The sequence below is a fragment of the Citrus clementina genome, unplaced genomic scaffold (genome assembly GCF_000493195.1).
Source record: "Citrus clementina cultivar Clemenules unplaced genomic scaffold, Citrus_clementina_v1.0 scaffold_3, whole genome shotgun sequence".
Taxonomy (NCBI): domain Eukaryota; kingdom Viridiplantae; phylum Streptophyta; class Magnoliopsida; order Sapindales; family Rutaceae; genus Citrus; species Citrus x clementina.
This window is the reverse complement of record NW_006262339.1, coordinates 8,551,504-8,574,503: the sequence shown is the minus strand read 5'-3', so window position 1 is coordinate 8,574,503 and position 23,000 is coordinate 8,551,504. Positions and strand designations below refer to the sequence as shown.

General features: G+C 33.4%; 2 protein-coding genes across 4 annotated transcripts; both read left to right on the top strand.

The window, feature by feature from the left end:
• The first annotated feature begins 1,131 nt into the window (after window positions 1-1,131).
• On the top strand, window positions 1,132-11,931 carry LOC18048370 (uncharacterized ATP-dependent helicase YprA). 2 transcript variants are annotated; one of them, XR_002906364.1, is made up of 28 exons: window positions 1,132-1,372; window positions 1,478-2,224; window positions 2,460-2,571; window positions 2,664-2,761; window positions 3,366-3,521; window positions 4,116-4,184; window positions 4,402-4,524; window positions 4,604-4,753; window positions 4,930-5,061; window positions 5,160-5,239; window positions 5,387-5,481; window positions 5,590-5,657; window positions 6,431-6,532; window positions 6,632-6,693; window positions 6,815-6,922; window positions 7,074-7,149; window positions 7,804-7,940; window positions 8,030-8,189; window positions 8,289-8,468; window positions 8,591-8,707; window positions 8,824-8,979; window positions 9,851-10,018; window positions 10,346-10,455; window positions 10,734-10,857; window positions 11,112-11,207; window positions 11,287-11,349; window positions 11,428-11,547; window positions 11,725-11,931. XR_002906364.1 is itself a non-coding variant. In XM_024187939.1 (27 exons), the coding sequence occupies exons 1-27, from the start codon at window positions 1,214-1,216 to the stop codon at window positions 11,488-11,490; spliced, it is 3,711 nt and encodes a 1,236-aa protein (XP_024043707.1). In that variant the 5' UTR covers window positions 1,132-1,213; the 3' UTR covers window positions 11,491-11,696. The 2 variants fall into 2 exon arrangements, 1 of the variants encoding a protein (XP_024043707.1); XM_024187939.1 differs by lacking the exon at window positions 11,725-11,931 and having other exon boundaries at window positions 11,428-11,696.
• A 1,798-nt stretch (window positions 11,932-13,729) lies between these two features.
• LOC18048369 (isoaspartyl peptidase/L-asparaginase 1) lies at window positions 13,730-19,217 on the top strand. Of its 2 annotated transcripts, XM_024188799.1 has the most exons (5): window positions 13,730-14,219; window positions 15,124-15,357; window positions 16,217-16,303; window positions 17,743-18,271; window positions 18,765-19,217. In XM_024188799.1, exons 1-4 carry the CDS (start codon window positions 14,058-14,060, stop codon window positions 18,220-18,222), a joined length of 963 nt encoding a protein of 320 aa, XP_024044567.1. In that variant the 5' UTR covers window positions 13,730-14,057; the 3' UTR covers window positions 18,223-18,271; window positions 18,765-19,217. The 2 variants fall into 2 exon arrangements, with proteins under 2 accessions (XP_024044567.1, XP_006440815.1); XM_006440752.2 differs by lacking the exon at window positions 18,765-19,217 and having other exon boundaries at window positions 17,743-18,380.
• The last annotated feature ends 3,783 nt before the right edge of the window (window positions 19,218-23,000 follow it).

Below are 23,000 nucleotides of genomic sequence, written 5' to 3'. Positions count from 1 at the left end.
AATATAAATTGAAGAGGGAGAAAGTAACTTTTTAAATTTAAAGAGAGATGATCATTTCTTATTTGAAGAATCTTAATTGGAGTGTCTTTTGGAGCTTTAAATATTGATGTAACTCTTCAAATAAGTAATAAAATCTTATTTGAAGAGTCTTTTGGTGATGCTCTTACACTCTTACTATCAATGCCGTAAAAATACATACAACATCATTCGAAAATCCAAAAATAAAAGAAGAAAAGGTTAATTATCCCTAGTTGACACATGTTTTGATAAATTAAAAAAAGGTGATACATTTTTAAAAAAAATATTTAAGTAGATGACAATTCGTTAACTTTGTCGTTAACTTTAACGGAAATAGTAAATTAATTACAAAATTATATTTTTACCCCTAGAATTAATTATAAAATCTTGTTTCTGCCTATAATGGCTACAAAATGACATTTCTATCTCTAAAATTAGTTACAAAATATATTTTTTCCCCTACTTAATTATTTTTTTATTTTTTAATCAAAATTATAAAAAATTATATTTAAGTGTAATTATCAGGATTTTTTCAGGTTAAATCATGCAATTTTTTTCTTAATTTCTTGTTGAATCAAACAAAATTTAACGGCAAAGTTTGATTCAACAAGAATTTTTTTTATAAAAAAAATTGTATGATTTAACCCCCAAAAAAGCCTATTAATTACACTTAAATGTAATTTTTTATAATTTTCATTAAAAATAAAAAATAATTAAGTAGGGGCAAAAATATATTTTGTAACAAATTTTAGGGATAGAAATGTCATTTTGTAACCATTATAGGGGTAAAAATATTATTTTATAAATAATTCCAATGAAAAAAATGTTATTTTATAATTAATTACTGTTTTCGTTAAAATTAACGATAAAATTAATAAATTGTCATCTATTCAAATATTTTTTAAAAATGTGTTATTTTTTTAAATTTATTAAAATATGTGACAACCAGCGCGAATTTTTTTTTTTTATACGCAACCAGCGCTAGTTAAGTATTAACCCAAGAAGAAATCATCTCGCCTAGGCGCACGTGCGTGAAAAGCACACGTGAACCGTGAGGTGCTTACGAGTGCCACGCAAGTAAGAAGAAAATAAACCCATTAATTCCCCGCCAAAGCCCGTACAAAGCCTTGAAGGCGAAACCCTCAATTTCTTCTTCAAAATTCGTTGGCAGTTGCATTCGACGTCAGACCGAACAATGGAAGAGCGCGAGAGAAAAATCGAAGTACGTTCGCTGACCGGTGAAACGACAACTGTTACCATGTCGTCCGGCAAAACCGTTCACGACCTCAAGCTTCTCCTGAAGCTCAATTTCCCTCCCGCCTCCGCCTCCCCCAATTTTCACCTCTTTTTCAAGGCACCGTTCCAAATCCCTCTCTTTATGTCCATAACTTTTTTTTTTTTTTAAATTCACTTGTTTATTTTAAAATGCAAAATTTTTATCTTATAAAAATTGTAACAGGGTGTTAAAATGAGTGTGCAAAGTCAAGTAAGCAACTTTCCGACGGCGCCCGGGGAATTTCTTGTGCTAATTCCATTCTCAAAGAAGGAAAAGCCGCAAATTGAAAAAACTGGCTTGTTTGAAACCTCCTCAGACTATGCCAAAGAAACCTTAATCTCGAATAAGTTTGCTGATTCTACTTATTCGGATATGATGCAAGAGTTTTCTTCTTTGCACGAAGAAGAATCAAACAGTGTTAATAATGATAAACCGGAGTGTAATAATGCTTATAGTATGCCATTTGGCTGCATCAGTAGTGACCCTTTAGAGACGAAACGAAAGAGGGGTGCCGAGTGTAATGATCAAGGGGGGCGCCCTTATGATTTTTTGTGGAGTGTGATGCGGTCTACGAGCAAGAATGCACTTGAGGGACAGAATTGTGAGAAGTTTGTTGAGGTTTTAGAGTCGGTGAATTGTTTATCTGATCCGTATTCAGGGAAATGCATGTTGTTAAGAGAAGCGAGTAGGAGAAGTACTGGCAGGGAAATGAACAAGAGCAGAGGTGATAACTCTTCGTGCTTATGTCCGGTTTGGTTGAAGAAAATCGTGGAGGCATTTGCTTTCGTAAGCATCTTTTCTGCGCATCTTCAACTACGGAGGGAGAAGGTCATATTGAGTCATGTGAAGGGTGCTCTGAACCAGCTTGAGAAGTTTGGAGTTCGAGTTGGTATTGAGGATATTGAGAATCTTGCTGTTCTTTGTCCTAAGGTAATTGGTTGAATTTTCTAGAACTATATTCATTTCATGGGATACTCCAGTGGAAGGACTTTCATGTTTAATTTTTTACTTTTTATCCTTTGGTGTGATTGAGTCTAAGACCTTTCCTAACCACGGTCCAACCTTGTAACTACTTAAGCTGTAACTGAAGAGCAGTTGGACTGGCATAACTGTTCTTTTTTCTTTTGTTTAATTTGTTTAAGCATATGAGTTGTGTATCTCTCAGGTGGTACAGTTTGCAAATGATGATATGGAGTCTAAGAACCATGATGATTCCATTGTTATCATCAATGTTTCAACAGAAGAAAGAGATAAAGTTGAAGACAATCTTGGATCTGGTATCACTGAAAATAAACATTTATTTATATTTTTGAAATTATTACACATTGAGCAAACTTATTTCCATTCATTTTTTGCTTCCCATTCACAGGTCAAAAAGCCATTTCTCTGTCCAAGATATTTAATGCAATGAAGAAAAGGGAAAGATCCTTTAAAACTAATCTTTGGGAGGCTGTTAATTTGTTAATGGTATGTTTAGTTCCTTCTGTCTGGACACATGAGTTTGCAGATTTCAATTTGTTTATTCATTTCATTTATGCTATTTCACATATGTCATCAATGACATATTTTATGTCATAGTTTTAATATCATATATAAGGCCTTAGTTTCTTCATCTAAAGTTACTTAATCTATTTCTTTATTCTGATATTTTTGGTGCATTGCTTTCATTTCTAGTCCCATGCTTTCAAGCTCTACATTTCCCAAGGATTTGAGAGTATTAAACTATTAATCTTGACAATACTTATGCATACTCCACCAAATTACCCGTGTGAATAAGATATTCTCAAAATCGAATTTCTAATCTTTTCTTACTCCATGAATAAATCTTGACATTGATATCTTTGTTGGTTTTGCTACATGGCATTTTGGAAGTGTATTTCTAGAGTTATTTTCTAGGTCTAGTTTAGATTGGGAGGCCACCACCTTTTGCTTATTCTGTTGAGTAGTGCACCTTGACTTTTTGCTTTATATATATATATATAAATTTGGGAATCTACTGAATACATGATTTTGTTGACAGTGGCATAATTGTGATTTTGGATAATTTTGAAGGTATTTTTCCCTCTTGCAGTGTAAACTCCAAAAAAGGGTCATGTCTCTTTCCGTGGAGGATTTGCTCACATATGTGAAGGAACGCAGTACTGATGTGAGAGGCAATGAAGTAAAACGGGCAAGAAGAAGCCAGTCCTCTACTTCAAGTTCTCATTCATTCCAAAGGCGATGTAGTGTAGGTGTTCATCTATGTGGTTACATGTTAGCTGGTGGTCATACTTCTCTGTATCTTCTTTTAAGATGCAAACTCTGACCTTATCGAAAGAAATTTTGATGCAGAAAGCAGAAAAATCAAACCAGTAGTATCTTTTAGATTGTAAAGGTCAAGTGATTTAGTGCTTTTTATTTTTATATTTTTTTTTGGGTGGGCGGGGATCGGTGGGTGCTTGGGGTGGTTTAGCCATTAAGAGATCAGTTGATAGTATATTCAGGATTAGAAAGTTGTATGGATTCTCACCATTAAGTGTTGATTTATTTTGTTTGCTGTTTTGAGTTACATGAGAATTCTAGCTTAAAACTATACTCCTGCCTTTTACTTTAGAGTTAACTTCTCAGCAGATATAATAAATTGGTATTCAGACCTTGACTATGATAGGTTTAGCAGAAAAGTTTTTGCGCATATCAAAATCGAAATTATTCAACTTTTCTGTACCCATGAATCGTTGGTTCCAGAATCATTTGCTGCAATATATGGCTTTGCAAGTCCAAGATTTTCTGTGAGTCTATGTAAGAGACCTATATCGCCATTACCGGCTTCTTGACCCTGCAGGACAAAAGTCAATTGCTACCACTGGAAATGGTTGAACATCTCAGAAAAGGCATTGGATCTCAGGGACAGGTTACTTTTATAATTTTTCTCAGAAATTAAGTTACAAGATCTTTTTCTTAAAAGTTAAGCTAAAAGAAGAGAAAAGATGCCAAGAATCCACAAGACCTTTTGGACCTAGCACCCTGATGTTTGAACAAGACACTTAATAAGACTTTTGGGTGATGTCCGTTGTTTAATGTCTGATTGAGAGGGTTTTGTGCTGTTTCTGGATGTTTGTTTGATACAGATGGTGCATGTAGAAGACATCAGTGCTAGGAAAGCTGTTCTTGTAGAAATCCCTGATGCACTGTCGGATAACACAAAATCTGCTCTTAAATCTACTGGGATATCTAAATTATACAGCCACCAGGTGAATTTGTTTTCTTACTTATTTATCTTCTCGAAGCCAGTATTTCTTCAAGAGGTTTTAATCCCTGTTATCTTCTCAGGCAGAGTCGATAATGGCATCTCTTGCCGGGAAGAATGTTGTTGTGGCAACAATGACATCTAGTGGGAAATCACTTTGCTATAACCTGCCGGTTCTGGAGGCATTGTCCCACGATTTATCATCAAGTGCTCTCTATATGTTTCCAACCAAGGTTAATTGCAGTATATTTTTAAATTCCCTGCGCTTTAGGGTTCTGCAATCTGTATTTTCCGTTCTTCTCAATTCATTTAAATTTTGTTTGTTTTCTGTGAATTATTTGGGTAAATTGGGATCTTTGTCTTATCATTTTTGTTACATCTAGATAATTGAACTTGTTCATGCATGTAGGCCCTAGCTCAAGATCAACTAAGAGCTTTACTAGCTATGACCAAAGCATTTGATGCTAGCATAGATGTTGGGGTATATGATGGTGACACAAGTCAGAAGGACAGGATGTGGCTTCGTGATAATGCTAGACTGGTACTTTAGTAAGTTTTAGCTGTCTCAAATGGGATTCTTTTCATAAGCTAATCATCTCACCCAGTTGTGTGCTAAAATTCGAGTCATCTGGCATGCAGTTGATAACCAATCCTGATATGCTACATATGTCAATCTTGCCATATCATGGGCAATTTAGCAGAATTTTGTCAAATCTTAGGTAAGATTTCCTGCCCTATGATGGTTGATTTAGGTTACAAAATTCTTCCTTCAGTGAGATTTTTTAATGTTATGTTTTATCTCTTTGAAGGTTAATTGCGTTTTCACTTGTGACAACGGAGGTTTACTTAATATTCTTATTCATTAGGTTTGTAGTGATTGATGAGGCTCATGCTTATAAGGGAGCATTTGGATGCCATACTGCTCTTATATTGAGAAGACTTCGCCGGCTTTGCTCTCATGGTACAATTTTTCCTCAGTCACAGAGACAGTGGATCATTCTATTAGATCCTTCATGTTCCTTTCTCTTATTTACTCAAAGAAACCAATCCACTCTGCTTTAATGTGCAGTCTATGGTAGTGATCCTTCTTTTGTATTTTCTACTGCAACTTCTGCTAATCCTCGGGAGCATTGCTTGGTAAGATTCCTGGAGAATATTCACTAATTAGGTTCTCTGATTGTTAGCATAACTTATAATTTATAGTGGTAACTTCTTGAGGTATACAATGGTGGTACCTCTGTTCTTTGCTTTTCTCTTCTCTGTTTCTTTCTTTTTTTCTCTGGAAAAGTTTATACATATGGGTTCTGCAATATCTGAGCAATTTTAGAAAGCTGTAAACTTCTGTCAATACAGTCTTTCTGGATGATTGTTGAGTTAAATGATACCTGTTGTAGTAACTAATTGAAACATGCTGTATTATCCTAACGATTGCAAGGTGAAGAAGAGTAAAGAGATGACTGTACTATGACCTCTTCTTAACGAGTGGATCCTGAAATACTTGCTAATCTTCAGGACGACATCCCATGCACATAGTTGAGCCAGTTTCCACAGATTAATTATGGACTAGATAGTTTAGTTGCTTTTCCACCTTGGTGTTTAGAATCTTTTCTTGGTTTTTCCATCACTTGCCTCCCTATAATGTGACCTAGTCCTTTGATGATATTTTTTTAAAGCACTGAATTGAGGTTAGAATATATCTTTGCAAGTGAATTGCTGATGACATGGAGATTGGTTTTTATGCACGGATACTTTTCCTTTCTTTTTTTTTGAGACAATTAAGCGCGGAACTGATGTGTAGATTTGAGGTCTAAATCGTTTACGGAGCATCTGTGTAGGAGTCTTATATTCTATATGTTTTATCATTATGCTTGTATTCATGGACTGAAAATGAAACTCTTCTGATGCTTCAGGAGCTTGCAAATTTATCAACATTGGAGCTGATTCAAAATGATGGAAGTCCTTGTGCTCAAAAGCTTTTTGTCCTCTGGAATCCAACTTCATGTCTGAGAAGCGTAAGTTCTTTGCTGAGATGTACTTTTCTATAGTTAACTGCAGCTAAATAATCAGTGGCAGGGTTTATCGATGTTGGTGCTAATGCTGCCAGATTTCAGGTCTTGAATAAAAGTCAGACTGACATGGATGATACACGTAATGCTGCCAATAAAACTTCAAGGTAGTATAGTTAAATTCTTCTGATTGATAAGTTTGTCAATTAAATTTGAGGACTTTTCTTTTGTTATCCATCTCTCCTTATACTATAGTGCCTTGGCCTATTGTCTTCTCTCTTTTTGCAGCCCAATTTCAGAGGTTTCATATCTCTTTGCAGAAATGGTTCAGCATGGACTTCGTTGCATTGCTTTTTGTAGATCACGTAAACTTTGTGAGCTCGTCTTATCTTACACGTATGTCTTGTTGTTCACATCTCAGTCGAATGCATCAATATTTATGTCCTTTTTATTTTTTTAACTATTTCATTTTTTTAGCTGTCAAATTTATTTTATTGATATTTAAATGCTGGAAGGAAATGATGTTTTGTTGGGATGATTATGATAGGCGTGAGATTCTTGAGGAGACAGCACCCCATCTGGTTGACTCTATATGTGTTTATCGTGCTGGCTATGTAGCTGAGGTCTGTTATTTCTGATTTTCCATTAATAAATGATTCTATTTTGTAGTTGAAGGATTTTAATATTCCGCATACAGAGGTATTCCAGAGGTTCTGATGTGGTGTCTTCACTTGTATTTAATTGTTTTACTTTCTAAATCAATCTAGGGTTTCAAACCTGTACTGCAATTCTGTAAGAGCTGTACTTCTTGATTTGTTGCTTCATGAATGCTTATGATATTGTAACCTACTATCCGAGTGTCCTAGTTCAACTCTCCTTGCATTGTCTTATGATATTACCCCAATGCTGTTTTGCAAACCAATAAATGAGCATCCTAACCTATGGAAGTTCACTGATTGAATTAAACAGCCCTGATAAGAATACTATAGGGATGCTGTTGCCAGCATTGTACTGGATGTGTGCATGCTGATATCAGATAGGTTTACAGGGATTTCTCTCTGTACTACATACCTTACTGTTGACTCATTGGTAAAACCTCCATGCTGTATATAATTTAGTGGATTGTTGTTTTCTGAAAAGAAAAAAAGTTCCTTTTTTGACATTTTATTTTGTTTGTCTGTGCTGTGATATTTTCCCAAATTTGACTTTTCACTTTGGATAGTAGTAGTACTGGCATTTGTTTGTTTTGTTTTGACATTGTTTGACGATGGGAGCAGGATCGAAGGAGAATAGAGAGAGATTTTTTTGGTGGGAAGCTTTGCGGTGTTGCAGCAACAAATGCTCTTGAGTTGGGTATTGATGTTGGACACATTGATGTAACTCTGCATTTGGGTTTTCCTGGTAGTATTGCTAGGTAATGTTCTTTGTCATCTCTGCATTTTGTTTGCAATGTTACTATTTGTTTCAAAATTTATGCTGTGTTCTTTTTCTTTTGTATCTTAGCCTATGGCAGCAAGCTGGTAGGTCTGGGAGAAGAGAAAGGCCATCTCTTGCTGTATATGTTGCATTTGAAGGGCCTCTTGATCAGTATTTTATGAAATATCCTGAGAAACTCTTCAAGAGTCCAATTGAGTGTTGTCATATTGATGCTCAAAATCATAAGGTTTGGAATTTTTATTTCTTTCTTGTAGATGGATACTTTCTTGAGGACAATCTTAGGCTGCTAATTGATGCTCATCTTTCCTGATATCGCAAAGTGTAGGTTCTTGAGCAGCATCTGGTCTGTGCAGCACTTGAACACCCACTGAGTTTGATTTATGATGAGAAATATTTTGGATCTGGTCTAAGCAGTGCCATAACAACCCTTAAAAATAGAGGATATCTCAGTTCTGATCCATCACTTGATTCTTCTGCTAAAATCTTTGAATACATTGGGCATGAGGTATTTTGGTAGATAGTTTTGTTTTAATATATCTCATTTTCTCAAGCTAGTAGGGTGTGATTTTTATTCAAATGTCATCTAATTGTTATTGTGCCTGTTGTTGTATGCTTTCATATTTGAAGAAAATGCCTTCACACACTATCAGTATTCGAGCAATAGAATCTGAGAGATACGAAGTAATAGATATGCAAAGTAATGAAGTTCTTGAAGAGATTGAGGAAAGCAAAGCTTTTTTCCAGGTTGTATAAGTTTTAATCGTTATTTCTGCTGTATAGCTTTCTTTTTTTCTTGGAACTTGTTGACTGATCCCCCTTTCAGACAATAATCTAATTTTTTGTCATATTTCATGATCCAGGTATATGAGGGTGCTGTGTACATGCACCAAGGGCATACCTATCTGGTCAAGGAGTTAAATTTATCAAGTAAGATTGCTCTGTGCCAGAAAGCAGATCTTAAATATTTCACAAAGACTCGTGATTACACAGATATTCATGTCAGTGGTGGTAATAATGTATGTGAACTCTCTTTACAAGTTAGTCCTTTTTACCTTTTATTAGTCTTTATAATTTACATTAGTAAATTCCACATCTTTTGTTCTGCAGTTTTGTGCTCTTTCAGTGATATTTGATAATTAGTGAATTATTTTCAGTTATTATACAGTTAATACTAGGGTAAAAAGCTATAGCTTATATTTCAAATCTTGAATATTGAGTCCCGGAATGTTTAAAAAATGTGTGTATTACTATGTGTTAATGAAGTATTAACGCCAACAACCATATGCTGTATTTGGTTAATGGTTTTTTGGCCTTATCATGTAACTAGCATGCGCTTCTAGGAGAATGACACTGTAGTGTGTAGGACATGACAGTTGTCCTTCAATATTTATGGGTGCTTTTCCTTGATAAAGGCTTCCCACCTCAGGAGAAGAGAAGATCCTCTGTCGTGGAGGATAGTGAACATATGGAGATACTGGATGATGATTTTGTTTGTTTTCTGAGAAAGGAAAAAAATGTGCATTACATGCTGTATATTGCAAATTGTCCTCCTGGGAAAAGTCTCCGTTTGGGAGCTAAATAATGACAAGTGCTTTCTTCTTAAACCTACTGTCCAAATGATGTCTTCCTAGGGTATATTTTGTGTTGTGGGAAAGTGGAAAGTAGTTATTGGACAAGTGGTCGAATAGGCATTGCAGTAAGCAGAGGATTTGTATGGCCTTTTTTGAAATGGTTAATATTTTGGGCTTGAAGCTGAGATTTAGATTTCCTTTATTTTGCTTGAGGGACTTGCAAGTACTGTTAAATACTACTGCATTCTTAAGGTTACTCTTGTTAAATACTGAAGTACTGAATTGCTGACTGGCTGCTTGTCCTGACTATATTCAGGCTTATGCGACAAAGATTTCCAAGGATCAATTAACAAAAACAACAGCCCAAGCACTTGCTTGTACTGTAACAACTACTTGGTTTGGTTTCTATCGCTTATGGAGAGGAAGCGGCATTATCTTCGATACAGTTGAACTTTATCTGCCTAAATATTCATATGAATCACAGGTTCTCTATGGATGTCATAATGAATTTGTTACTTTTGATAATCATATTACTGGATCAGTTATGCTTAATATTCAATGTCTCTACATATATAAGCACATTCTTGCAAAGTAACAACTACTCCGTCTGGTTTCTATCATATATAAGGAGGAAACAATAATCTTTGATATAGTAGTACTTTATCTGACTAGATAATCGTATGAACTAAAAGTTTTCCATAGGAAATTATAATAAAGCTGTTACTTCCAATTATTATTTTTCATGATGCTGTGTATAATGATTCTAGTTTTGTATATGTCCTGAGTCATTTTCACACTGAAACATACACAGGCAGTTTGGATTCAAGTTCCACAATCAGTAAAAGCAGTGGTGGAGCAAAATTTTTCATTCCGCTCGGGCTTGCATGCTGCTTCTCATGCTCTTCTACATGTAGTGCCGATGTAAGTTTTTAATACTCTAATCTTACAAAAAATGAGTGACTTGTGTCTGATTTTTGGCAATCCTATGTTGAAAACAACCAAATGGTAGCTTCATCTAATGATGCCCGGAAGGGTTTTTTTTTGCTTATGTGAAACTACATTGCATTGTGAATATCTGAAGCTTACTTGCTGCCAGATTTGTCAGACTCGATTCTGTTCATCATTTGAAGCATCCCATTCTTCAAAGATTATATTCTTGTCCATTTTTGTTTTCTGAATCTTTGTAATTTGGTATGTAGATACGTAAGATGCAACTTTTCCGACTTGGCTCCTGAGTGTCCAAACCCTCATGACTCCCGCTATTTTCCAGAAAGAATTCTACTATATGATCGGCATCCTGGAGGGACTGGTGTTTCAAAGCAGGTGACTGACATGAAAATGAATTGATTACTTTTAAAAGGAAGAATTGGCTTAAATCTTTGAAGAAATCATTTGCTCTGATTTTCAATAATGCTCCAAGCTTTTAATAGATTAGGCTCTTTAATTTTTGCCTAAAACCATTTGATAGTTTCAAGTCTGTTTTTGCTGACTGATGATGTGTCGGTGAGGTATGGCAGATGGCTTCTTTTCTTAGCTTAAATCTTATTTTCAACATGGTTTACTTGGATGTGTAATAGATTCAACCATATTTTACGGAGCTTTTAGTTGCTGCTTTAGAGCTCGTCACATCTTGCCGCTGTCTTGGAGAGTCTGGTTGCCCAAATTGTGTGCAGGTCTGTCTCAATCATCACTAGGAAATAATGTCTGTGCCACCATTTGTAAGTGTAATTGAAAATTGTTGCAAATTTGTAGAATCTCGATTGTCACGAGTACAATGAGCTGATACACAAGGAGGCGGCGATTATGATTATTAAGGTTCTGCCTTGAAACTGGTGAATCCAAATTGACATGTGATTGTTATTTGCGGCAACTGAATAATCTATGTTGGTGCAGGGTGTTTTGGAGGCAGAGAAATCCTTCTTTGAAGGTCTTCCAAACTCATTAAAACCCTTGTAGCTGAGTGCAAGCCGATCCAATTCGTATTACCAACTTAACATGGATGCTCAGACCAATGTAAATCCTCTTTTTTGGCAGTACACTTTTTTCTTTATGTGTTTAATGGTGTATAATTGTTGATTATCATCATCTTGTTAACTTACCTCTTTACGTCATCTTTCTATTGTTTTATTTATTTATTTATTTGTTTGTTTGTTTGTTCGTTCTTGGCACTCTTATCCCAAATTGAACTAGTCCCTCTACAATTGATCAAATAATTAAGTCAGGTTTGAAGATATCATACGTAGGTAAGTTTCAAGTGCTTCATGATGAGGATTGAATTTGAGGATATGAGGTGGATAAAATTCTTGCAAGTCAAAAATAGATCATCACTGATGACCTAAACCAGAATCCCAGGCTCTTCGAACAGGAAAAGTAAAGAAAAAATAGAAGAAGTTAAGGGCCCAAAATCTTGACTATGAATGAGTACAACGCTGTCTCACGACTTTATTGTCTTTAATTACTTTTATTATTTATCAAATATATTATCTTTAATTAAATTTTACCAAATTTTTATATCACACAAACTGTAGGGTAGAATATCAAGTGGCGAGACATTAATGTTGAGGGCTTAAAGCTCGTACGACAAGTTTGTCAAGCCCATTTCTTCTTCTGTGATGAGAAGAGAGGGGAGGGGTAGTGCGACTTGTCTCAAATGAGTAATATTTTTTAAATATTAGTGAGAGTAAAAAATTTTTAGATAGTGTTTTATAAAATTTAATGTAAATTAGGGTATGGTTACGGTGCAACGGTGATACGGTATCACCATTGCATCCAGCCGTTGGATCCACTTGGATGAATGGATCCAGTGGGATCCAACGGCTGGGTGCAACGGTAATACCGTATCACCGTTGCACTGTAGTTTTCTCCTGTAAATTAATTTTAATAATTATTTGATTATAAATATCAATAGTAGCTTCATATAATATAAGTTTTAATCTAAGTAATTACATAATGTAATTAAAAAAATGATTATGGATGAATTGGGCCTAATTGGATAAATTGATCATTTTTAGCCTATAAAATAAATTACTCTCTTAAATGTAGGGATGACAATGGGGAGGGGATCTTCAAGCAATTTTAATAATTTTTGATATTCTGCATATATTTTCGTCCTCTCCCCGTTCCTATTAGAATTGCTTGAAGGGAATCTTCAAGAGGTCTTCGATCCCTTAATAACTAATACATTTTAAAATTTTAATTGTGAACTTGATTTAATTATATTAAAATAAAAATTTAAACAAAAGTAAGGTTTTACAATATATTTTACATTAACATTAATCCATTACAAAAATCACATTACAAAATACAAATCATCAGAATAATTATCTTCAATCTTCATAATACTATAATAAAAAAAATTATTTTTATATTAATAATGAAATAAATTTAATGGGTATAGTTATTGAAATTAATATTTTTAATAAAAACATCTACTCTTGCACCTTATGTTCCTCCTGTTCTTCCTCGAGAAATGTGACAAATTGAGAGATAATATCAGATTTCAAATCTAAAATAATAAAAATAATATAAACAATATAACTCATAATCTAAAACAATTTTTGCCCAAGACCTTTAGAATAAGATTTGGTTGAATGGTAATTCAGGACTACAACTAATTAAGTATGCTCTAAATTTTTATAGCAGATTTGTATAAATATTTTGATATTTGTTATTTGTAATAATATTTAATAATTTATAATTTAAATTTAAATTTCATTATTCATTTATTAACAATTCTAAAAATAAAATCAAAATTAAAATTTAATATGAGAAATGGGGAAATGGGTAGGGGAAGGGATTCCACATCATTTCTGTCCCTTCTTCGAATAAAAAAGTGGATAAAAAATTATCTCCATTCTTTTTTTAAATTAAAAAATTAGGTATAAAATCATTCTCATACCTTTTCCAAATAAAAAAAATCTCCAAAAATTCTCATCTCCATGAGATTTTTGCCCTCCCTACTTAGATGCATATTTTTCGGCATTTCGACTGCTTTGGTGGAGATCGGCAAAAGCGAGGCAGACGTGAGACGAGACGACAGAAGCATACGAATGTAAAGTGTGGTCAGTGGTTGACACCTTAGGAAAAAAACAAAAAAAGATTATTGGGGAATTTTGACATGATTATTATTAGTATTATTATTATTATTCTGCGAATATAATACATGAACAAATCCATATATTCCCCCAATCCTAAATCTCATAAGTGACTGGCATGCGTTACGTGTGCAACAGTCGTCCACGATCTGAAATCTTCAACTATCAATCAAATAAATTCTCATTAAAGTTAAGATCATAATTCATAAATAATTTGCTTCTTCGAGAAAATTTTGGGGAATTAGAAAACTATCGTGGCTGCTAAGTGGCCAACTAGTAACCGTGAATATTATTATTACTACTATTAATTGCATTCCAAATTGTTTAAACTGTTGGAAATGCAATATAAAAATAGAAATGAAATGCGAGTTTGTAGCAGCTTCGCCTTCAATTTCTTGCTTGCTAACAGAGAGTTAGTTGGCAGAGAAAATGGGATGGGCGATCGCTCTACACGGCGGAGCAGGAGACATTCCGGTGACTATGCCGCCTGAGCGCCGCCAGCCACGTGAGGCCGCCCTCCGCCACTGTCTAGACATCGGCGTAGACGCTCTCAAATCCCAAAAACATGCCTTGGACGTCGTCGAACTTGTGGTAATTATGTAATTATAACCTCTCCCTCCGTTTGACGTTTTCATATCATAAGATGCCGCCCGAATCATCGAATCAACATTGTCCGTTACCATAAAACCTCTGTTTGATTTATATTTTATTACATTTTTTTTTTTTTTTCAGTTTTGCCTTTGTTGCCAAATGGGAACAAAATATTTTAAAATATTATTTAGGCTTATGGATGTGTAATTTCACTTGCACTTTCGCCGTTTCTCAAAAGTTCTGATTTATTAATTTAAGGGGGTGGATGCACGGCTATCTCCATACCAATTGAAGCAACTCTGGCTTTAGATACAACAAGGGGTCGATTGATATGATATGAATCATGTCAGTGGTCTTATGCCTTATGAGGATTCTCTAATTTCCTCTGTGTATTTGAATGTATTCACTTGTTTGTTGAAGCTAGTTTCTTAGGATTTTGTGTTATAATAATAATAATAATAATAATACACGGATGCAGTGCAATGCAAGTGCAGATTTCACTAATCAAATGCATCTGCTCCTGCTCAATTAGTTTGCACAGATTATTTCTAGTCCTAATTTATCCTTGCAATGAACTAGATGTACGTTAGCGAATTATTAATTACAAACCATCGAGCTTGATTGAAAAGTGAGGTTCACCAACAATCATCAACACAGACTTCGTTATGTATTGGGTTTAACTCCCTAATTTTTAGAGTATTTCCAATATTTCAGTTGCCCACCTAATACAAGTAATGCAGAGAAAAGAGTGTGTTTGTTTCTTTAAAAGCCTGCTGCAACAGTGGATCATCGATGGGTTCTGACTCCTGAGGCTAGATTTTTGCTTCCTTGTTGAATTGCTGCGATTTGATTTCTTGATTTGTATTCTCACTTTCATGCATTGTTTCTGATTTTCCCTATATAGGTTCGTGAACTAGAAAACAACCCGAATTTTAATGCGGGCAAGGGATCTGTCTTAACAAATGCTGGCACAGTTGAGATGGAAGCTTGCATCATGGATGGAAATACAAAGAGATGTGGAGCTGTTTCTGGACTCACAACCGTCATTAACCCCATTTCTCTGTCTCGACTTGTTATGGAGAAGACTCCTCATATTTATCTCGCTTTTGATGGTGCAGAGGCTTTTGCAAGGGAGCAAGTTAGTGCCATCTTAATTTGCATCCTCTTTATTGTTTCTGTCATATTACCTGCATAGCTGAGAGCCTGTATTTTTGTCACTTTTCTTTAGATGCAGACCTATGTTAACTTTTGTTTTTCTGGAGCTATTATCTCTTTCCACATATTTTGTTAACTACCATTTCCGTAGCCCACTAATATTGCACTGAAGACTAGCTGTAGCGTATTTTACTTTTATCCAAATTTGTGATATAGCAACAAATGTTTTTCACCATGCAAATTCATGACGTCGGCTGAATTATTTGAATGGTTTTGGATAATCAAATCGAGATTTCTTTATGGCAACTTTAGGTCCTTATCTTCAATCTTGCACTTCCTTTTACCTGGCTCCACTCCCCATTGTTTTTGCTTATCCCTGTAGAATTGAGTTTGCTGGAAAGAAAAGAAAACTCTGTACATTCTATCTCTCATCTCTCCTAATTTTGAACTATATTTTCTTAATAAATTCTCCTAAAATGTGAACGCACTACTTCCTATGTCACATAATTATTGTTTAATCAGATCAAAAGATGAGTGGTAGATCCATCTTCTGTAACTGAAGAGAGAACATTATTAACTTCAAAATTAGTGTCTTGTGGAAATGTTTTGTTATTCTGTGCAGAGTAGACTTCTAGGAACTCCCCCACTTCCCCTCTCCTCTTAAATCTTTTCCTGAATTTCCAAACATTAGCCATTTAGTCTCTCACGATTAGATTGAAATTGGGATTTGGTCATTTTATATGGTTCACTCTGTTAGATATATCCTCTAATAGATTTGATTCAGATATTTGCTTAACCTGGCCTGGAATTTCTTGTCTGATTATGGCTTCTTAATTTTCCAGGGTGTTGAAACTATAAATTCTAGTCATTTTATTACTCCAGAAAATATTGAAAGGCTGAAGCAGGCAAAAGAAGCCAAAAGGGTCCAGGTATGCTCTTTATCTCTGCTTCTTTGGATAATGGATGAGATAAGTAAATTCTTATTTGTTTATTTGGGTTTTACCTATCCAGTAGATTTTAGGATTTTAGTTGTGACAGAAATCTAGTTTGAGATGTTGTACTGCATACTGCTGAGGACTTATTTGAGATATAAAGATCATATTTCTTGATTATAAAAGATCTTAACAGCTTGAAATGATGGAATGTTCCTATTAGTAAGATTTGTTTTGCCAGGCTTTCTTTGGAGGTTAATTATCGTCCAGACTTTCATGTGCGCAAGCATAGAACCTGCTTTGAACCTTTAGGGGGTGTTTGGCACCCCTTGTTAGCCCTCATTGCATTAGCTGAACATGAGGTGTTTGGCACCCCTTGTTAACGCGGTTGTGGCCGCATTAGTTTCTCTTTTTTTTTAAACACTTTATAATAATTATAAATAAATATAATTTTTTAATTTAATATAATATTAATTTTTATTTTATTTTTGCATTATAATTCTTTATATATAATTTATCATTCAATAATATTATATATTTTTTAATTTTTATTATATTAAAAATATAACTAAATAATGTATTATTTAATAAGTTAACATAATTAATAATAAATATTTAAATAATATATAGAAATATAATATAATATTACATTATTTAATTATATTACAATAATTAATATATAAAAATTAATTATTTTTAAATAATTGAATATAATTAATAATAAATATGTAAATATGTATAAATTTGAATAATATTAATTTAAAATAATAATAATATAAATAATGATATAAAATATTATTATATATACTACAAAACTCTCACTTGGATTATTTAGCACAATTCATTTTGCTAGTGAATATGTTACAATAATTGTACCACTTTATTACTTTGTGATTATTTTGTGATATGTATAAACTTTTATTTTATCATCCTAAAATGACTTTTAGACTAATCTTATAGGTTTTAACTATTTATTTATGTTGTTATATTATTAAGAGATTTTTTAATTAATTTATTTGCTTCGATCTTTATTTCACAAGTTATTATATTTAGAGAATACTGAAAATAAATGTTATGCTTCCAAAAATTTAAGGCTATAAGCTTTGATCTTTATGAAGAATTGTGATATTTTTTAACATTTATAAAAAAAAATGTTAAATTTCTATATTTAGTATTTTTTAAGTACTAATAAATATTATTTTCTAAGTATATAATTTAAATTAATTATAAAAATATTAATACAGTATAGTGCAGCACCAAACATAGTATAATTAAAATATAATATAATACAGTGTAGCACCAAATATTGTACAACATTGTTATAATACAGTGCTAATGCAATACAACATAATATAATACAGTTTGTCAAATGCACCCTTTGAGCGCTTAGATTGGTTTTTTAATTTCTGACAGATAGCTTTGTTTTGGTTCTATAGATAGATTATTCACAGCCCATTCAAAAGGATGTTGAAAAAGAACTTCCAGCTGCAAGTGGTGGTAGCCAACTTGGAACGGTTGGATGTGTGGCTGTTGATAATCAGGGAAATTTAGCCGCTGCAACTTCTACTGGTGGACTGGTTAACAAAATGGTGGGCAGGATTGGGGATACACCCATCATAGGTTCAGGAACGTATGCTAATAACCTCTGTGCTGTTTCTGCTACTGGCAAAGGTGAAGCAATTATTCGTCATACTGTTGCGAGGGATGTGGCAGCTGTTATGGAGTTCAAAGGTCTCTCTCTCAAGGAAGCATCAGCTTATGTTGTAGAGGAATGTGTTCCAAGAGGCAATGTTGGGTTAATTGCTGTGTCTGCATCAGGCGAAGTTACCATGCCTTTCAACACAACAGGCATGTTTCGAGCTTGTGCTACTGAAGATGGATATTCACAAATCGGAATATGGACTTCTGTGGAATAAGTGATCTGGTTCTGCTCCAGTTGCTCCAGTTGCTTAGGGAGTCACAAAGGTAACTTTGATTAATTCTTGGGAATTCGCTGTTCTCCAATTTGATGTTTCCAATATACAGTGTAATGTGATTGAACCAATTGTATTATCTTTAAGCATTTTCATTTTGAGGGAATCTTGGTCATGGAACTTCTTTAAATAAGCCTGAACTCTACAGTGCTAGATATGTTGTAGCATCCATAGATGGGAAAAGCTTAATTTGATCTTGCACTTTGTTTGCTGGTGATTGACAGAGAATATCAAACAAATCATAACATTTATTTATATGCATAATACAATGACTACATGGATCATATAGGCAAACATATGGTGAAATAAATCAAACACTTGTTAATGTTGTATCAACTACGACAGATGTGTTATGCGGCGGTTTAGCATGCTGCTGCAATTATTTGTTGGATGGATGTATTACTGTTAGTGTACCGTCATCTATATCCGTATTCAATATCTAGGCGCCTATGGTTCATTAATATGAAATTGCAACCTTTTTGTAGTCAAGCTACGAACACCCCGGCACAGATGGTTTGAAAAGGTGTTCTGGAATGGGGGTGGTTCTGAAAAGGTGTTCTGGGAATGGAACGCATTCATGTGGGCTATTGTTAAGCAGAGGGGTGCGCTGAGAAAGAGTACCTAGATCGGTTCATAATTGAGAAAACGAGAGCTTTGAGCCAAGTTGTGCCGGATTTTGGCTTGCTGGTCAAGTAAACATCAGTAGGTCGAGCTTGGAAGTGTTGTTGCATCCACACGAGCCCTTCAAGGCCAAAAATGGGTTGGAACCAAAAGCCTTGGTACTGATAGAAATGCATACCACACCAGCCTTGCATTATTCTTAAAATATGAGGACATTAAAAAAGACCCTTTGGTTAATGTCAAAAGATAGGCTGAGTTCTTGAGCCAGCCTTTTACCTCAGAAGAAGAGGAAGCAGGGGTAGTCCAAGAAATTGTGAAACTATGTAGTTTGAGAAAATGAGCAATTTGGAAGTGAACAAATCCAGGATCAATCGTGTTAACATTGAAATTAAAAATGATGTGTACTTCAGGCAGGGGAAGGTTGGAGCTTGGAAGAATCATTTAACAGCTGAGATGTTACAATGTCTTGACCAGATCGTGCAACAAAAGTTCAAAGGTTCTGGCTTGTCACTTTGAAAATGTTTTCTAGTTTTTGAATGTCGGAAATGCATGAATCTCACTTTTTGGTATGTTTACTTTATTTGCTAAGATGTCTGCTTTGATGCACTTTCTCAATCTACCTATAAAGCAAAAGTGCCACGTTACATAAAGAACGGTATAAAACAAAAAACAGGGTATGGGTTGATCAAGCAAAACTGCAAATTTCATTTGATGAATTAAATGAAAAGTTACTTTCTTTTGAAACCATGCTGAAGGGTAAAAAAAAAAAAAACACTTACCACATGGTGAAACAGTTCAATAAGAAACTCTTCTCACTTTTGGTCAAACTCCTTGAGATCGATCAATTGATTTTTAAGTAGTTTTATGCAACTAATGAGTTTATTATACCTTATCCACCTATTTATCTTTAAACGCTAAACGGCCAGAAGGAAGTAAAAAAAAGAAGTACGACAGAAACGGCAGCATGTGCCGCTGTTTCACGTGTCCTTTTCTCTCTTCTATTCGGTTCACAAAAAGCATTAAAATAATACTTAAAAAGAACCTCTCCATATCGCAATGTTTTCTCAAACATTATCGTCTCCTTGACAAGTGCCGCAGCCCAAAGCTCTGCACATCCACATCCGTTTTGTTGTAGGAAAAATGGAAAACCAACCATTTTTCGATCAGAGCTAACGATCTCTTATCGAGAAAAAGGGAAGAAAAGCCACAACCCTGAAGTCAACAGAGCTGCCATCACTACGCCAACCTATAGCAAAGCCAACAGAGCCACTGCCACAATGCCAACGCATCACGGAGCCAATAGAGCCACTGCCACCACAGCAGCACTGTCACCGCCAATGGTCCCATTTAACTCTCTCAGTCGTACAAAATCAAATTTTTGTCCAACAATTAAAAATAAAAAATTTGAATTCTGTGTTTTATGATACTTTTTGGAATCATTGGGGTATAAATAGGTTCTAATATATGATTAAAGAAGATTTTTCCTTCAGAAAATATGACCGGACTTGTGTGCAAAGGGGAAAGATACTGCAGCTGAAAATCTTTTGGACCTGTTTAGTAGATGCCCTGCTGTTGATGTGGATAGTTACAGGAGGGTCTTGGATCAGCAGATTTGTATTCATTCATCAAGTTGTATTAATTATGGAGAGACATCAAGTTGTAGTAATTATGGAGAGAACTGATGAGGATGGAAAAAGATCCGAGTTTCTTACCGTCAGTGTTGTAGACAAATTAAGTCTGTTAACCCAAAGTTGTAATCTAACTCTTGCTCTCTCAAATGGAGTCCAAATGCTGAATTCCACAGTAGCAATTCATATTGTTCAATGGAAAGAAGCGGCATCTGTGAGTTGTAATTGAATGCTTTTGCAAAGAAACCTGAATAATTTCCATTCCATGCCCTTCTGGATGGTCAATGGCCAACTTGTGCCACTTACATGTATAATGCTTTTGCAACGTTGGTTCTGGTATCACAACTTAACACTATCTCCAGGACTACTAGGTCTAGCATTTTGTGTTTGCTCCCAAATCATTAAAATCTTTTTATTATTTGTATCGTTGTGTTTAATTAAAATAGTTTTAAATGACGTTTGCGAAAATATATATATATATAATTGAAATAGTTTCCTAAACGAGCTCCTAGGATGCAAAAAGTGTTTCATCAGTATTTACAAATTACTACAAAGCTTTCCAGCAGATCGGTTGGGAGTATCTTTTTCGGTTTCGTTTTCTTATACATCATAAGAAATAATTGATGAAGGTTTGTTTTGCAGATATCTCGGCTTTCAAATAACAGGCCGGTGGTTTTATTTTATTTTTTTTCTGCTATCGAACAAATGCAGATTTGAGTGCCATGGAGCAAATGCAGATTTCTTTTGCCTCCTCCCGCATTACTGTTGCCTCCTTTTTTAATCATTATTTTAAACTTCTTCCGGGCCATTTTTTTTTTATTTTATTAATTTTGCATTACTTTTGCGTCATTTTTTAACCATTATTTTAGACTTTTTGCAGGCCATGAGGAAAGAGTGTACTCCTTCTTTCACCCTTATGGCTCTATCTTTAACTAAAAAAAAAAAAAAAATGAAGATAACATATGAAATAAAGAAGAAAAGACGTGGTGACAGTTTCTGAAAGCTATTTTGAAAATGACAATTTGACAACACCCACCCACCCTCATAGCTATAGATGATACTTGAAGCCGATAATTACACCAGAATGTAGAGTAACAAACAAAATAACAAGGCAAAAATATATTAAATTTTGTTTATAATCATAATAATTTATAGAAGTTAAAACAACTTCTTTTGTGGGCAATTTGTGTCTTTTTATATTTTAAGGGTAAATTAGTAAAATAAACCTTAGTGATAAGAAGGAAGTAGTTGTTATGGAGATTTTAATTCAATTGATGGATTGCATAAATTACAAAATTAATTTATTTGCATCTACCAAAAAAAAAAAAAAAAAGGAACATTTTGTGATTAAAATTCTTATCTAGCACCAATTGACAATGCTTTGCAATTGATTAAGCTGTTTGGGTGTGCACCTCAAATAATTTGATTTTAATTTTATTTAGTCGATTTCACATTTTGTTCTCGAGTTTGGAATTGTATCACAAAATTGTTTCCAGAAACAATTTCATCCAAATCAGTCTATCTCGTTTCCTTGTGAGAATTAATGGTGTGTTTACTTGTGGATTTAGGAAATGAGAATGAAACTTATGTTTATTTGACAAAATATAATTTGAGAATGAGAATAAAATGTAGGGGTCCCACATAATTTGGGAATAAGAAATATAAATCTCATTCCCACGGGGGAGTTGAGAATGAAAATGTTAGAATGAGAATTAAACATATATTTATTTTTCTATCCTTCTAATTTTTTCATATTTCATAAATTATCCTTGTTCAAATCACAAATAATTTATTATTTTAAATATCATTAATAATAATAATAATTATTATTATTAAATTTTATTAACTTTATTATTTTAGTTATTATTAATTATTGTTATTAATATTATCATTATTAACAATAAAAAATAATGATAAAAATAATAATTAATTTATCATTATTAACAATATTATCATTATTATTGTTGTTGTAATAATAATAATAACAATAATTAATAATAACTAAAATAATAAAGTTGATAAAATTTAATAATAATAATAATAATAATAATAATAATAATAATAATAATAATAATAATAATGATAATGTAATTTTCATTATCTAGATACATGTATAAATATTATTATAAAAATTATATTAAATAAATAATAATAATACTAAATGTTAATAATGATAATATTAATAAAAATAATATTAACAGTAATTAATAATAACTAAAATAATAAAATTAATAAAATATAATAATAATAATAATAATAAATGATAATAAAGATAATATTAATAAAAATAATATTAACAATAATTAATAATAACTAAAATAATAAAATTTAATAATAATAATAAACGTTAATAATGATAATATTAATAAAAATAATATTAACAGTAATTAATAATAACTAAAATAATAAATTAATAATAACACAACAACAATAATGATAATTATTGTTAATAATGATAATTAATTATTTTTT

Bases quoted from the DNA above. Each gene is read 5' to 3' on its own strand.
- LOC18048370 (XM_024187939.1), top strand. From the start codon at position 1,214: ATGGAAGAGCGCGAGAGAAAAATCGAAGTACGTTCGCTGACCGGTGAA. The intron at 4,185-4,401 runs GTTACTTTTATA...TGTTTGATACAG, and splicing joins GCATTGGATCTCAGGGACAG to ATGGTGCATGTAGAAGACAT. The intron at 5,658-6,430 runs GTAAGATTCCTG...CTGATGCTTCAG, and splicing joins ATCCTCGGGAGCATTGCTTG to GAGCTTGCAAATTTATCAAC.
- LOC18048369 (XM_024188799.1), top strand. From the start codon at position 14,058: ATGGGATGGGCGATCGCTCTACACGGCGGAGCAGGAGACATTCCGGTG. The intron at 14,220-15,123 runs GTAATTATGTAA...TTCCCTATATAG, and splicing joins TGGACGTCGTCGAACTTGTG to GTTCGTGAACTAGAAAACAA. The intron at 15,358-16,216 runs GTTAGTGCCATC...TTAATTTTCCAG, and splicing joins AGGCTTTTGCAAGGGAGCAA to GGTGTTGAAACTATAAATTC.